At 40.0% G+C, this 15,520-nt stretch overlaps 1 protein-coding gene across 1 annotated transcript in view; it reads left to right on the top strand.

Annotated features, from left to right (window-relative positions):
- fras1 (Fraser extracellular matrix complex subunit 1) overlaps positions 1–15,520 on the top strand; it is a 320,559-nt gene that overhangs the window by 188,863 nt on the left and 116,176 nt on the right. The window contains exons 21-26 of the mRNA XM_034090904.2: positions 3,062–3,208; positions 5,981–6,127; positions 8,427–8,567; positions 9,278–9,418; positions 9,707–9,847; positions 12,610–12,895. Of these exons, the coding sequence (XP_033946795.1) occupies positions 3,062–3,208; positions 5,981–6,127; positions 8,427–8,567; positions 9,278–9,418; positions 9,707–9,847; positions 12,610–12,895 (1,003 nt within the window). The remainder of the gene's footprint in view (positions 1–3,061; positions 3,209–5,980; positions 6,128–8,426; positions 8,568–9,277; positions 9,419–9,706; positions 9,848–12,609; positions 12,896–15,520) is intronic.

Below are 15,520 nucleotides of genomic sequence, written 5' to 3'. Positions count from 1 at the left end.
CTTTGTGGAACCACTATCAGTGCACTCTCCTCAGCTTGAACAAGAACATTGGCGAACGATGTTGATATACACTGAAAACGAATGAAAACATCGTTGCTTGCTTTAAAAGTAGCTCAATTCATGATGTCAGACCTTGGAAAGTATCTAGATATCCCTGCCCTGATGCCAAAGGAACTGCACACTGAATATATTTTGCCGTTTGATGTGTATGTCTGGACCGCTGCGTAAAAAGGAGGGTTTCTGCCCCGTTACTTCTCCGCTGCTTTCTTGTTCCAGTTTGAAAAGCAAACTGCAGGCAGTTTGCTTTTCAGCCCAACGGTATACTGTTTTTCTCAGACGCGGAGGGATACTGACTTGTTGTGAAAAGTAACTTACAATTCTACCCGTGGTATACGCTCAGTATATCACGGCTAAGAACCAATCAGATTGCTTGATTTGACTTGTCCGTTTTATAATTCTTTAATAACTCCAGGAAGAACACAGAACTTCCTCCCAGCTTACGGTTGATGCTTTTGGCTCCTAACTCTCATCATCATCACCATCATCATCATCATCAAGGTCATCATCCTTGCCCTCTTTATCATCATCCTCATCATCACTCTATTCCTCACCCTCTTCGTCGTCATCATCAACATCAACATCATCATCATCATCATCATCATCATCATCATCATCATCATCATCATCATCATCATCATCATCATCATCCCCATCTTTGTTTTTATATTCATCATCATCCTAAATATTTCAAACATCTTCATCTGATTTTCATGATCCTGCTTATAATGAACATCATCTTCATCACTCGTTAACATCGTAATCTTCATCATCATCATACTCCTTCTTGTCCTTCATTTCTTCGTCATTATTTCTATTAACCTCCTAATTGTATATCAGAATTGTTGCCGTCATACTTATCTCATCTTCATCATCACCATCATCATCATCATCATCATCATCATCATCATCATCATCATCATCATCATCATCATCATCATCATCATCATCATCCCTCTCATCATAATAATCAAAATCCCATCATGCTCCTCCTGCTTAATCTCTTATTATAGAGTTTCATCTTCACCAGCTTTATCTGCCTGCCAATCAACATCATCCACCTACTCCTCATCATCATCCTCCTCCATCTGGTCCTCCTCATCCTCATCAGCATCATTCTCATATCAACCCCCTCTTCATCATCATACTCCTGCTCATTCACATCCTCCGATCTCATCAGTATTGTCATGGTCATCGTGGTCATCGTGGTCATCGTGGTCATCGTGGTCATCGTGGTCATCGTGGTCATCGTGGTCATCATCATCATCATCATCATCATCATCATCATCATCATCATCATCATCATCATCATCATCATCATCATCATCATCATCATCATCATCATCATCATCATCATCATCATACTCCTTTTCATCCCAGTCATCTTCATCATCTTCGTCATCACTACGCAGTGTTTCAGCAGCAGAAGCCCCTCCACGCTGAGCTGCGGACATATTTAAATGCAGAGAGTGTGAGCAGGAAGCTTCAGGCTGTTGAGCGGAAACCTCTGGAGTCTCATTTAGCTGAGCCCTCGGCAAACACACACACACACACACACACACACACACACACACACACACACACACATGCGCTTTCAGACATACAGTAACCATTTTATTTTTAGCCAGGTAACGTCTCACTGCTGTTGTTTCAGGCCCGAGGAGGAGTTTTGCCATCAGAGGGAATTTTGAAGTTTATTCTGGTGTTGATGATATTATGTAAGGCTGGATATGAGCATTGAGGGGTGGGGAGTGCAGCAGAGTAATATGAGAATGGTTAGACCCATGATAGTAATTAGTGATACTTGTGAATATGTATTTCTAGATGTGGCTTTAATTAGTGCATGTATTGCATGGTTTTATCAAGGATACATTTAAGTGATCATTTAAATACCTTTGGTCATTTTTCACGGTGGGCACGTAGCTACAGAACATAACTGATACTGTATTTTTTTAAATGGCCTCTTCTTGCTCATTTTCAGGTTCATATGTATACGTTGTCCCTCTACTGTGACATGTTAACATGCTTTAATGTTCTAGAAAGGTCTTTATTGTTCTCATACTCTGTAGTGATTGTTCAACCGCTTAGAGAGGTCCCTCCCCTCACATTCACATTGTTGGAGCTCTAGCCAATACAAGAACATGTGTTGCATAGTGATGTCATTATGTCACGGAAGTAAACAAAGGAGTCCAAGCGAAGCGTGTCAGGCAGGGGGAAAGTGTGGGGGAGAGAAACTCCCTCTGGAGGGAACTTTGGGATTTTAGCCGTTGCAGACCATTTATATGCACAAAACCTATATAACACTACAATAGTTTCAATAGTATTTTCATGTATTTTAATCTCATAATATGAATAGGTTTAATAGTATGCAAGTACCCAATTATGCTGCTTTATTTTACTGTTCACATCCTTCATCTAGCAAATATTGTTTATTAAAGGTGGGGTATGTAAGTTTGAGAAACCGGCTCGAGTGCGCTAGAATTTGAAAATACACGACCGGAGAAAATCTGCCACTTCCTCAGAGCCCCTCCTCCAACACACAGGAACGCGCACATGACCAATGAGGGCACGAGATAAATTTGTGCACAGATGGAAGGCTGACAGGCAGGTAGGCCATCCAGTTACTTTAGCCGGGCCGGCCAAAATGATTGGCCGGGCTTTTTACAGTACTACTGCTTCCACAGATGACATTTTTGTATGGATTTGTTGTCAAAGCACTTAAGATATTCATTGCTATCGGGATGTTAAGTGCATTCCATGGAATATAACAAAAAGTGTGTCTCGAGCCGGTTTCTCAAACTTAACGCTGCATTCTTTTATTGTATCTCACATTTATTTCACACTCTGTTTTCATAGGATCTTTAAACCTTCTTCCAATGAAAATGCACCAAACAAACTTACTGCGGATGGAAATGAGCTATTAGTTCAAATCTGGCATAATTCACCTCTATTTTCTGAGATGAATTCATTTGTATGCATGGTTGGTCCTTGCATTTCTTCACAGGATGCCATTCATCGTGTGATGGCTGCAGTGGGGCGGGGCCTCTCTCCTGTACGTCCTGCCCGTCCGGCAGCGTTCTGTTGCCCTCGGGTCTCTGCGCTCCAGAATGTCCTCTCGGTTACTATGACAATGGTCACAAGATCTGTCAAGGTAAGTAGGGAACTGCCCCTCTGCATCTCACATTAAATCACATATCGTACTACTGTACACGCGATCTGATCCTGCTATTGTTTAACCTCTAAGTAATTACATTCAATATATTTTAGAATTGACAGGAATTATACAGATTATAATTAATTTCAATACATACATTTAAAAAATATGAGTATTTAAATAAAATAAAATAGATTTAAATGCTTAAAAATAAACTCTACCATGATTCATTTCTGTGAGTGCAGAATGTTTTGCAGGGGACCCTAATGCACGGTGGCCAACAGGGGGACCGCGTTACAACGGCTCAAAACACTCCCATAAGGAGAAACATGTTGCCGTTTCAAAAGAAAATTGAAAAACACAAATGTGCAAAAACACATGCAAATGAAGAAACACATTCACAGCATTTAGAAAACATTAGCCAACTTGCGCAGGGGTTATTAAAAATAAATAAATAAAACGCTGCGAATAAAAAAAATGCTGCAAAAACTCAAAACCCAAAGGAAACAGCTTGTACCGGAGTACTTGTTGATGTTCAGGGATTATGAAGTTGGCCACCTCTCACTGGAAACGTCCCTAAAATGTAAGTTTTATCGGGTTATTTCAACGATGTGATCACACGATTCCTTTCCATATTATTGCAGATCAATCAATCAATCAATCAATCAATCAATCAACAACTTTATTAATCCCACAAGGGGCAATTGGTTATGAGCAGCAGCTTATGTCATGTACACAGGCAGGAACATACAAGAAGAAAACACACAGATACACCCGGGAGCACAGATGTGGATAATTATAATAATACACTATAAATAGTTCAAAGATCTACTGTAAGCTGGCTTGCTAACCTAGTCATTTCCAATATACTGACAAAGCACTTCCAATTATGAAACAGGCTGACTTTGCAAGAGTGGCAGTTGGCCCACATTATAATCTTCAAACATCATGAAGCGCTCCGGTCCCATCTGTGTGCATCGCTTTTTAGTGTCGCTGTTTACGATGTTTTCTTTTGCAACTTTTTTGTGTTTGCTGTGTTTCATCAATGCAGTGCTATTGGTGAACCCTGCGCATGTGTTGCGTTTCTCTCCTCCTAAGTCTATTTGGCCGTTGTGGCGTTTGCCCCTGTCAGCCACCGCACTAATGACTTGCAGGAAGTGGACACAGAAATAAGAACACTAGACAGTACAGTGGTTCTGGTTTAAACACCAGCTTATTTTGTTTCTGAGACGTTCAACATGGCAGTCATTATAACCGTGAACTTCAAAGAAAATGCACCCTCTTGTTCATTATTTTGCATTATACAGTATACTGTGTACGTTTGAAGTATTGGTAACTGACTCAGCTTCAATTGAAACAAAAACTCCTTTTGTTGTTGTACTTCTGTAAGTTTCCTTGAAAACATTTACTACAGTGATACGTCAGCCATGTATTGAAGCTGCCACTTACTACCTGGTACTGAATATATTATGACTTTAGTAACTAAAAAGCACTCAGACAGCACGTAACTTTCTCAAGGTCTCTTAATCATTGAAAGAAAACCATGATGGTAGCCTCTTTTCAATCAGGTATTTGCAGCTTGTTCATAAAACCTTTTTGGCAAACATTCATAAGGTATTTATCTATTTTATTCAAGAAATGTCTGCTTTTGTCCATCGCCTACCAAATTACCTTGAAATATGTTTTTTCTGAGATATCCTGTTCAAAAGCAGTCAACAAGCTCCAATCGACACATTCTTTAATTCATTATAATAACTCAGTTGCTGCAGCCTTGAGTGGATAATTTGCAAACTCAACAATCATAGTATAATGAAAATATATGTACTATTATTAAACCTTAAGAAGTTGAAAAAATCTGAGGCACTCGGGAAGGCAATGATTTATAAAACCTGTAATCGCTCATGCCTATTCACAGTGCCAGGTAAACACGTGGGTTTTATCAGGCAAGTAAAGGCACAGGTACTTCATGTTTTTTAAAGCACTACCCTGTTGAGTGCCTCTGATTACTTCAACACCTTAAACGTGTTCTACTGCTGCGTATGAGTGTTTAAACATTGTTAGGGTTTTCCTTATTAACTTTGGTCACTAACTAACTTTTAATGTTAAAAATTAAACTGTTCTTTGTAACAATGTTGAAATAGACAAAGGTTTCCCATTTTTTTTCAAGCACTTTGGTTGTATTTTAAAGTGTGATAAATATATATATTTGTTGTATTATTATTTAAAGTGCATGTTTTATTCATACTTATTAATAATAAGTATTATTATTATTATTATTATGTATTAAATATGTAATATTACTATAAATAATAAAAGTTATTATAATTATAGTAGTAGCAGTAATAATACGTGCAGTAATGTGTTATGAGTGTTGTAATTATAAGTAACATTATTCATAGTATAAGTATCATTTATACATATTCATTATAATAATATTATAATCATTATAAATATAATTGTAAATAATAATAATAGTAATTGTATTAGTAGCAGTAATACTAATGGTATAGTATGATTTTGATTATTATTATTGTTTGTATTCTTATTATTACTCTTATTATAAATGACCAAAGCTGCACTCTTGCACACAGTTCTATGTCAAAAGTATATAACAATATTATAACCATCGTTGAAAGTGTTAAAACGCCTATTATACAAAATATCACTGACTCGAAACAGTCGGTATTTTTGGTGACCGCAGACATGATTACATCTTGTCACTCATTTCCTCTTCCCTCTGACCTTGGTACAACCTTCTTGTCTCCGCAGTGTGTGACAGCCAGTGCCTGACGTGCGACATGCCCGGTGTGTGTACGTCCTGCCGCGACCCGGCCAAGGTGCTGCTGTTCGGAGAGTGCCAGTATGACAGCTGCGCCCATCAGTACTACCTCAACACCAGCACGCGGGCCTGCAGAGGTACGCCATCGTAACCCGACACACACTGCAGCACACAGCGAGGGGAAACACTGGATTGATAATGAGGATGTAGTTCGCCCTTTATGATACCCATAAATTACTCTCCATCTATATTGCATGTACTGCAGTGTGCTACATTGACTTTATGGGGTCCATTGATCAAGTCATAAACTGGGACCATATATGCAAATCCTACACATTATGTGTGCGTTACAACTCCGTATAAAATCTTGCAGCCTGCGGAGAAGGTGATGAATGGGCCTCAGAGGAACAATGTCCAGTCTGAATACCTCGTCTTTTTTTCACTTTGCATGCAATAACTGCCTATATATTTAATGACCCACTAACCGCCCGAGACCACATGCTGTGTGACTCTCGCTCCGCATTATCGCTAAGATGTGTGAAAATGTGTCCCGCTTCTTTTTCTCCTGGATGGGATTTATGTTCAGAATGCGAGCCGCCCAACTGTGTTGTCACACTGGCTTAATACAGATATCCACTAATTCACAGAAAGCCATTTCATGTGGAGCTTACATCACCTTGCAGACTTGCCTTTATCAGCGATTTGGTTCAATGTAATGGGATTTGACGAGGTATCAGGGGCCCGAAGGAACCCGCCCCGGAGGTCTGACACGAGAATAGAAACTAAGCTGACCGCTAGAGGCTAGATTCCCAGTTTGATTTCCTGTGAGGCAGCTAGCAGCGCCTCTCAGCTCGACAGGTGGTTGTAGCCATCGACGTTCTATTTATCCCCGCAGCTAGCCGCATCCGCTGCCCGGGTAATCCACTGAACCTTAGATGAACCCAGAGCATTGGGAAGCAACACTGCTTTCTGCTTCATGAAAACTCCCAGGTCTTTGAGGAGAACCTTTGGGAGCTCTCACTTGCAACCACAGGGGAAAGTTAGAGACAATCTCTTATAAACCTGTCAGCACTTCTACCAACAACCCACATCGGTTTGGATTCATCACTGATATAGGGAGGAACCCCTAACTCTGCTGGGTTTTTTTTAACGCAAATGTAGGCAATAGACAAAGTGAGAGAAAATGTGAAAAAACGTTGAGAAGCGAAGGAGTTAAAGAGTGTTTACCTGCAGGAATCAAAATGGATATGTCCTTTAAGAGAATTGAGGATGTGACTGAGGGGGAAATATAAAATGTTGAACACACAGTAAGATCTTAAGGTATATCTTATCCCAATGTTGGTCAGTGAGTCCCTCCAAACAACAGAAAGATGGATTGCCATGCGCTTTAGAAAAACTGATCTTGGTTCCAAGACAATTTATCCTGAGGACTTTTGAGATCCTATGATTTGTCTTTGAGTAAATCAGCAGATTAACAGTTTTTGTTCTTGAGTGAAATTTCCCGACAACTATCATTAGCCATGACAATTGGTGTATGCATTACTGTGAACAGAGATTAATAATTATCATTCGGTTATGACATCGTAACCTTAGTTACAAGGACATTTACTGTGGCCTATTTATTGATTTAAAGGATCAAATACATACTTTTATCCATCTTGCAATCTGTCTTACTTTACAATGAGCAGAATACTTTTCAATGTTATAAGTTATAACATTTTACATTACAAGTATATATTCTGTTTTACATGGCCTAGTGAATACTCAATTCTGATTGGTCATTTGGACATTTCAGAGGTTTTTAATACTCGATAACTCACTGCTTTTCTTAGCAGAAGCAATACGATAATGCTTTAGTCAATAAAATGCGTTTCAATTAATATTGTGAGTCAAGTCGTTGGTTTATTTAGTATGTGGCCGTGTATTAAATGGATCCCTTACTTATATAATGCCCCCCTGCTTACTCTGTAATTGCTGAGAATGCTTGGTAAGTCATCTCTCTTGATTTAGTTTTAATAAAAACCTAGCAGCTCACACAAACACAGAGTTGTATTCATCCTAATTGTGTTGAATTCTCTTGTCAATATGAATGGAGGGCAGCACAACACACACCAGATGTGCAGCTGATAAGAGAGAAAGGGGAAAAACACAATTAGGTTTAGAATAAATCCCTCTGATGAAAATAATGTATTACTCTCTTTATTTCTCTCCCCCCTCCCTCTCTTCTGCTCTCACCTTTTGCTCTTGCCTTCAAAATCCCCTCATGTCTAATCCCACTGTCCCGCTTAAAAACACACTATCCTCCTCCTCCTCCTCCTCCTCCTCCTCCTCCTCCTCCTCCTCCTCCTCCTCCTCCTCCTCCTCCTCCTCCTCCTCCTCCTCCTCCTCCTCCTCCTCCTCCTCCTCCCCATGTGCCTCTCTCCATCCCGTCTCCAGAGTGCGACTGGAGCTGCAACGCCTGTAAAGGTCCCCTGAGGACAGACTGCCTGCTGTGCATGGAGGGACATGTGCTGCAGGATGGACTGTGCACCCAGGGGTGCTCCACTGGCTTCTATCGAGACGGGGACAAATGCCTCGGTCAGTGTACCACAATCAGAATCCTTCTTTTGCCCTCTGTCTGCATATTAAGCACTTGAAGTTGCTTTTCTTAAAGGTCCCCGATTATGCAAAATCCACTTTTTCATCAACATGTGTCCCCTCTGTGTAAAGAGGTTCTGAAAGTTTCAGGAAATAAGATTCGCTCACTTTTTGTCCAGATCCATTTCTATAAAAAGCTGTCTGAAAAGGAGCTGATCAGACTTTTGCCACTTTATGATGTCATAACGATGTTGTGGCTTATGCAACCATTAGCCAATCAGCAACAAAGGTATAACCCCCCCCCCCCCCCCCCCCCCCCCCCCCCCACACCTTATCACCTGAATCTCCTCCTAGAGCTCTATTGTGTCCTTTTTAACCAGATATCTCTCAGAGGGGCGTGGGGAGGGGCACCTTATTTACATCTAAAGTAACAGACAGAGAATCAGCACTTTTGAAACAGGGCTGAAACAGAGGGGATTATGGGACGCTGCAATGATCTGTTTGGTATTTGGAGCCAAACACTTCAGAGACATGTTTTGTATGTATCTGAGACCTATAACATATTGATGAAAAAGAGTATAATAGGGGACCTTTAAGTAAAGTACAAGTACCTCAGAAATGTTCTTCAGAACAGTACTTGAGTAAATGTACTTAGTTACTTTCCACCGCTGGTTTTAAAGCTCTCAGTGTGTTGTATGTGTCCTTGTCAGGCTGTGATGATCACTGCACTGAGTGTCGGGGTTCAGGACAGTGCCATATGTGCCAGCCCCCCTACGCCACCCTGCAGGGTCAGTGTGTGCTGGAATGTGGCCGGAACTACTTCCTGGAAGCCTCCTCGCAGATTTGCAAACGTAAGACTTTGATGAATGCTACCCTTTTCTACATCTCTAAGAATTGGCCTATTTTGGAGTCAAAGGCATGATTTCAAAACAGTTTTCTGTGCTGGGTAAGTTTACAATTTAGAAATAAAACAAAGAATAAACATTCCTTATAGTGCTTTTGAGGAAATGAAAGAAATAATTGTACGTAGAAATGTGAGAATGAAAATATGTACGGTTTGGGTTAAATACCCTACCAGGACAAAACATTATGAATCAAACATTCCTTCTTACACTCTGACTCATCTGCATCCTATTTAGCTTGCTCGTCCGACTGTGCGCTGTGTGACGGGGTTGGACGCTGCAGTGCGTGTCGTGACCAAACCTTCCTCATGGAAGGATACTGCACGCCCAACTGTGGACACGGATTCTACGCAGACCAAAAGACAAGGACCTGCCACGGTAATATGTCTGCTTTAAAGAGGGCCTAGAATGCTTTTTGGGGTTCTCCCTTGCCTGTAGTGTGTATATAGGTTTCTGTGCAAGTAAATGGTCTGCAACGGCTAAGATGCTGAAGTTCTCTCCAGAGGGGGTTTCTCTCCCACACTCTCCCAAATCCCAAATAAAGTTGTTTAAGTAAAAGACAAGTTGAAGTTAACTTGTTTTATTTAGTTTTTATAGAGCAATTTGTTTTTACTGTGCATATCATTTGAAGTTTCATATCATATTGCCCTTCATTAACATACATTATGTTATATTCCTACACAGAACTGTACAGCTCTTTTTTAGAATTGTTGATTTTTTTAAATATGATACCAGTAATTTGTCATATGAAACACTGAAGCAAATTCTTTGTTTGTAAAAGCCTACTTAGTATAAATATGTTTCTGTTATAACACAGGTTAATATCCACTTTATAGTGGATATTAATAGCAAAAAAGCCTCATAAATATTGATTAAAAACATTAAAAACAAATCCACATGGCTGGTTGCTAGGCAACAGGCTGGTTAACTAAGGCATAAAAGAAAAATCCCATAGTCTAATGCTGTGTGAGGTATGGTTGTTAAATGTCAATGTTCCCCCTAAGCTGCTGCTCCTGTAGGGAAATATGTGTCCTGTTCTGCCTGTCTGATTAATTTAACAACAAATACACGACCGTTGCTAATTACAATTGATCTAGAACAAGTCACCTAATGCTGCGATCCTCTTGTGCCAACGATGGAACAGTATCTGGTTCCTGGCTGAAAATCACTAGTAGAGAACAAACATCCAGTTTTGTTTTCCAACTGGCACAAAGGAGATTTAATGAGGAAATTAGCTTGATTGACAGGTTGCTGCTCTGCTACACTGAAGGCAGGGTTGTTGCTGCTCCCTGAAGACCGATAGGCTAATTAATAAGCTGTCAATCACAGATACAATACAACTTCTGTATTCTTCCTTTAGAGTTATATTCAAGTTTAGCACGTTTTAGTTGAAACAAACTTTTGCAGCTTTTTCAAATGTGTTTGAATTTGAAAACTGTGTTGAAGGACTTAAAGGATCAGGAGGTACATATTGAAGAGGAATATTTAATATGTATTGGTGCATTGCAACGGCCTTGATTTGAGTTTTGAGATTGGAGCATAGCTACTTTTGAGGGATTTCTTCCACACAGCTCTCAACATCGAGATGGCTAAGCAGGTGTTAGCAGCTAAAGGTGTTAGCAACTAAAGCTATTTGCAGCTATGGGTGTTTGCAGCCAACGATGTTAGCAGGCAATGATATTAGCATTGAACTGTTTGAGCAGCTAATGGTGTAAGAATTCATTTAGAGGTGTGTCTGGGAGGGGAGCATTCAAATTCTCATGCTTTTCACTTCAAATGTTTAGATTCAGGGAGATTCTTCATTGATGAAAAAATGTATTTAAATAAAAAACAGATATCAAACTTAAACTTAGCCAGTCAGAGATAGATTTGAAACATATGCAGTTATTGAAGGCCACAACATAATTGGTAGTAAAAAGTGTATTTCAGCTACGTGCTCCTTTTTAAAGGAACTTTTCAGGTTCAGTTTTTTACATTGTTTACATTTACTGGCGACATTATTAGTGTCCTCTTCGTAATTGGTTTCCTGAATAACAGTGTAAAATAGTTAATGGAGTGCAGAGTCAGGTCATTAGAGGAATCTTGTACTTTTATTTGTTGGCTTTTATGTTCAAACAGAGCTCGTCGATGCCTGAGGCCTTCACAATCAGACTGTGGTTGTGAGATGATTTATGAAACTTGACAAAGCATAGTTATAATAGAGAATTATATTGTCATGCACCATTTGTGATGCTTTCTTCTTGTGATATAATGAAAAATGTCCAGCCTTAAGGCTCTAACTTATCCACAACTTAATCAAAAAGAATAGCCTACAGCAAATGTGTTGGTTGTTTTTCATTTTTATTCGTGCCAGCCAAGAAAAAAGTAGAAAGCTAGTGCTTTTAATTATAGTCCTTTCTCATTTGTGATTTTATTTACATGGCCGAAAGTTTGAGAGTTTAGAGTGCCTCTGGCATCATTAGAGGAGAAAAAATGAGATTACAATATGGCTTCTCAAAAGAGCTGATCTTTAAAAAATACCCAAACAAAGTCAATTCAAATTAAGGCCAACTTAAAAGACCGAAATGTCTTGCTTATATTTCACCAGCCATCTTTCATGCACGCACGTGCGCGCACGCACACACACACACACACACACACACACACACACACACACACACACACACACACACACACACACACACACTCACAAACACACACTTTTTTACTTCATAACCTTGTGTCATTCCTACACCCACTCACAGTCTGATCCAGCTTCAATTTGTATTAGATAAATATCAGGATTTTAAATGCGTTAATATGTAACAATTTGCGTAATTAGAGGCTGTAATATAATAACAATTCCCTGTCTTTATACATTCCAATGACTTAAATCTCAGTATTTTCTTCCTTCTTAATGTCTTACTTTTATTTTATATATCAATCATTATTATTATAGTTTATAACTCCTATTTGATTTATTTTGTTTATGAGTTTGTGTACCACTCAACACGTATCTAAAAGTGTTAATGTGACTTTGTGTGTGATTAGCCTCCGATGGAAAACCTTCTTCACCTTCATCAAGGTCATAAGAATTGTCAGCAATACAAGAGATCATTCATTCTGGTTTCATTTCTTCTTATCCTCCCTCTTCCTCTCAGGTAACACCCACCCCCCTGCCCTCCAGGTGAACGGCTCCCTGCTGGTTCCCCTCAGTGGGATTTCCCCGCTGGCCCCCAGCCTGCTGCAGGTGAGGGACCCCGACAGTCCGTCTGAGCGGCTCGTCTTCCAGCTCGTTCAGATCCCGAGTAACGGAGAGCTGGTCCTGTTCAGAGGGGAGGAAGGAGAGGGGAAGGAAGGCCGAGACCTGACCAGGGACGACACCTTCACCTGGGCGGAGCTGAGGACGGGCCGGGTCCGCTTCAGGCACCAAAGAGACAAAGCCAGGTCAGTGGATCGGATTCTTCCGAGGTTTATGGAGTTGGGAAATTTTTATGAAGAACCCAAAAACTGTTATAACCTAATAGTAAATAATCAGTTCTTCAACCGAAGAGTGAGGACTTCATTTCAGAGTTGCTTTTTGGCAGCGAAATCGGAAAAAAAACAGAATTCATCAGGCAGAAAACCCAATTGGTACCCCCAGAGAAGCCAGGAATACACTGCAAAAAAATGTCTTAGAGTCCTCGCTCACTGTATGAAAGCAACTCTATTTGTTGTGTTTCTCCACATATTTATTTATTCATGATGTCCTTTAATTAGTCTGCATCTGGTATGAAAAATAATCTTTTATCTTTACTTTTAATTTATGACTTATTAAAAGTTCATTTGAAACAGATTGTCTTCGTCCTCTCATTCCACGAATATCCTGACATTTAATCTTTGCTGTCATTTGCCTAGCCATCTGTCGTCGGTTTTAATCATCCAGCTTCTTGGTTGGAGATGTTATTTCCATTAACCTACACACGAACTGGAGATGCATTACATTAAAACTTCTTATCTAATAATGGCCACATTTGCCTGATTAGCCAGTGTAAACCTTGCTGCCAGAGATCAAAGAGGAGGCTAATTTATAATATTATTGAAGGAATTAATACTGCCTCTTTAGGGCTCAGTCTGAAAACAATTCCCTAACGACAGCTATTATGCTAAATCCTCAAACAAGTCTATGAAATGTTGAGTTTTGGCCCAATGTCTGTTTATCCAATCGGAATCAACGTATTTAACACAATAGTCTATCCTGATTCAGCTGCTGTGGCCTCAAATGTAGGCATGCTAGGGAATTTCCAACATATTTCTCAGTTTTGAGCCACTAGATTAATGAAGACAACAACAACCTAAAGCCCTAAATAGAAGCTAATCTGCATATTATAACTGTATTTGTCAAATGATGTGAAGTGGAGAAAACAGAGACACACGCAAAATGCTCTCATGTTTGATTCTCTTCAGAGTCCAAGAGAGAGAGAGAAACATTTCCTATTCATGACGGGGCACTATGGATAAAAGATACAGCTAATAATATAATCCTCACATTGGGTAGGCAGTTTAAGATGAGATAAATAGTTTCCTAAAGAGATGTTTTTATTCAGTACTTCATCATCAAAACATGTCAATTAACTGCCTTTATTTTATGTCACAAGTGGCATATTTTACCATTGGGGACACAGATCAAAAGCTGCTTCCCTTTTGTCTCAAGGCTTTTATGGCATTAAATAACACCTATTTAAAATGAATGATGCCCCAAATATACTAGGCGCATTTATAACCTGCACATTAAATTAAACGTATTATTTCTATGGCAGAAATATATTCATCGTGTTACTTTAACAATCTGTCCAATAAATCTTTAATGGGCCACTGTTATTCAACCTATAAAAAAACGCTGTACAAATCCTCAATTATATCTCATATCTGTTACCAGGAACTGTAATTCAAAAAGAGTTGTATCATTGTTGAAAGGCACTGTGACAATGTGTTATATGATGGATGCATTTTAAAGAGGAACTGTTTTATGTAAGCTGGTCTAGTTTTCCATAGAGATGCCTTGTTGTGCAGACATTACACCGATGACGTGTGAAAACCAACATAGAGGGTTTGAGAAAGGTTGGGGCCACCAAAGGCCTCCAGCACAGCTTCCCTTTCATACACTCTCCAAGTCGCTGTGAGAACACGTCAAAACTATTCAGTAAGCCCGCGCGACTTCTGTGCAAGCGTCAGGAAACATTATAATACAGTTCAACTCAATTCAGGAACAATGAACAAAAGGCGAGCTTTAATGACACAACCTAGGGATGCTCCGATCGCCAATTTCGGGGCCGATCGCCAGAATCAGTATCGGCCGATACCGATCGCCGATCCGATCGAGTGGGCGGGGCCTAAATGGAAGATTTAAACATCACTTTAAATCTTCCATTTAAAGTGATGTTTAAAACTCAGTTAATGGCGCTCACTCCCTGGAGCTTCCACAAACAACAATCAACTTAATTATTACATTCAAATGATGTACATTATTCAAGTTTACATTCACTTTGGATAATAACACGGGAGAAATTAGCGGAAGCGCTCTCTTTTCCTCTCTCCCTCTCCCTCTCTCTCTATCTCTCTCTCCCTCTCTCTCCCCCTCTCTCTCTCTCTCCCTCTCTCTCCCCCTCTCTCCCTCTCCTGACAGCCTGTCATTATCTCATGCAGCTCACTGATCCAGTAATGAGTGACCCGACAGTGAAGAATACATATATTTATAATGACTAGTTTAGCTTGTTCCAGAGGTAGATACAATAGCTAAGTGTGTTAGGTTTAACTCTTGTGTGTTGCTCCGCTCACCGGTCCAGCGGGTGAAGCTGCAGGATTTCTGCTTCACACACACACGTTGCATACCGCTATTTTACTGTCTTTTTCGGACACCTTAAACTACTGCCAGACCGGTGAAGCCATGTTGGCGAGCTTGTTTTGCCGCACACATAGAAAAATGTCATGTATTTTACGTCATGCGATCGGCTCTCGCGATCGGCATGTTTAGAGAGCACCGATCGATCGGTAGAGAGCGAGTATCGGCCGATCTCGATCGGTGACCTCTGT

Source organism: Pseudochaenichthys georgianus, chromosome 9 (genome assembly GCF_902827115.2).
Source record: "Pseudochaenichthys georgianus chromosome 9, fPseGeo1.2, whole genome shotgun sequence".
NCBI classification, from domain to species: domain Eukaryota; kingdom Metazoa; phylum Chordata; class Actinopteri; order Perciformes; family Channichthyidae; genus Pseudochaenichthys; species Pseudochaenichthys georgianus.
Note: the sequence above shows the minus strand (reverse complement) of the source record. Positions and strands in the feature narration are given on the sequence as shown.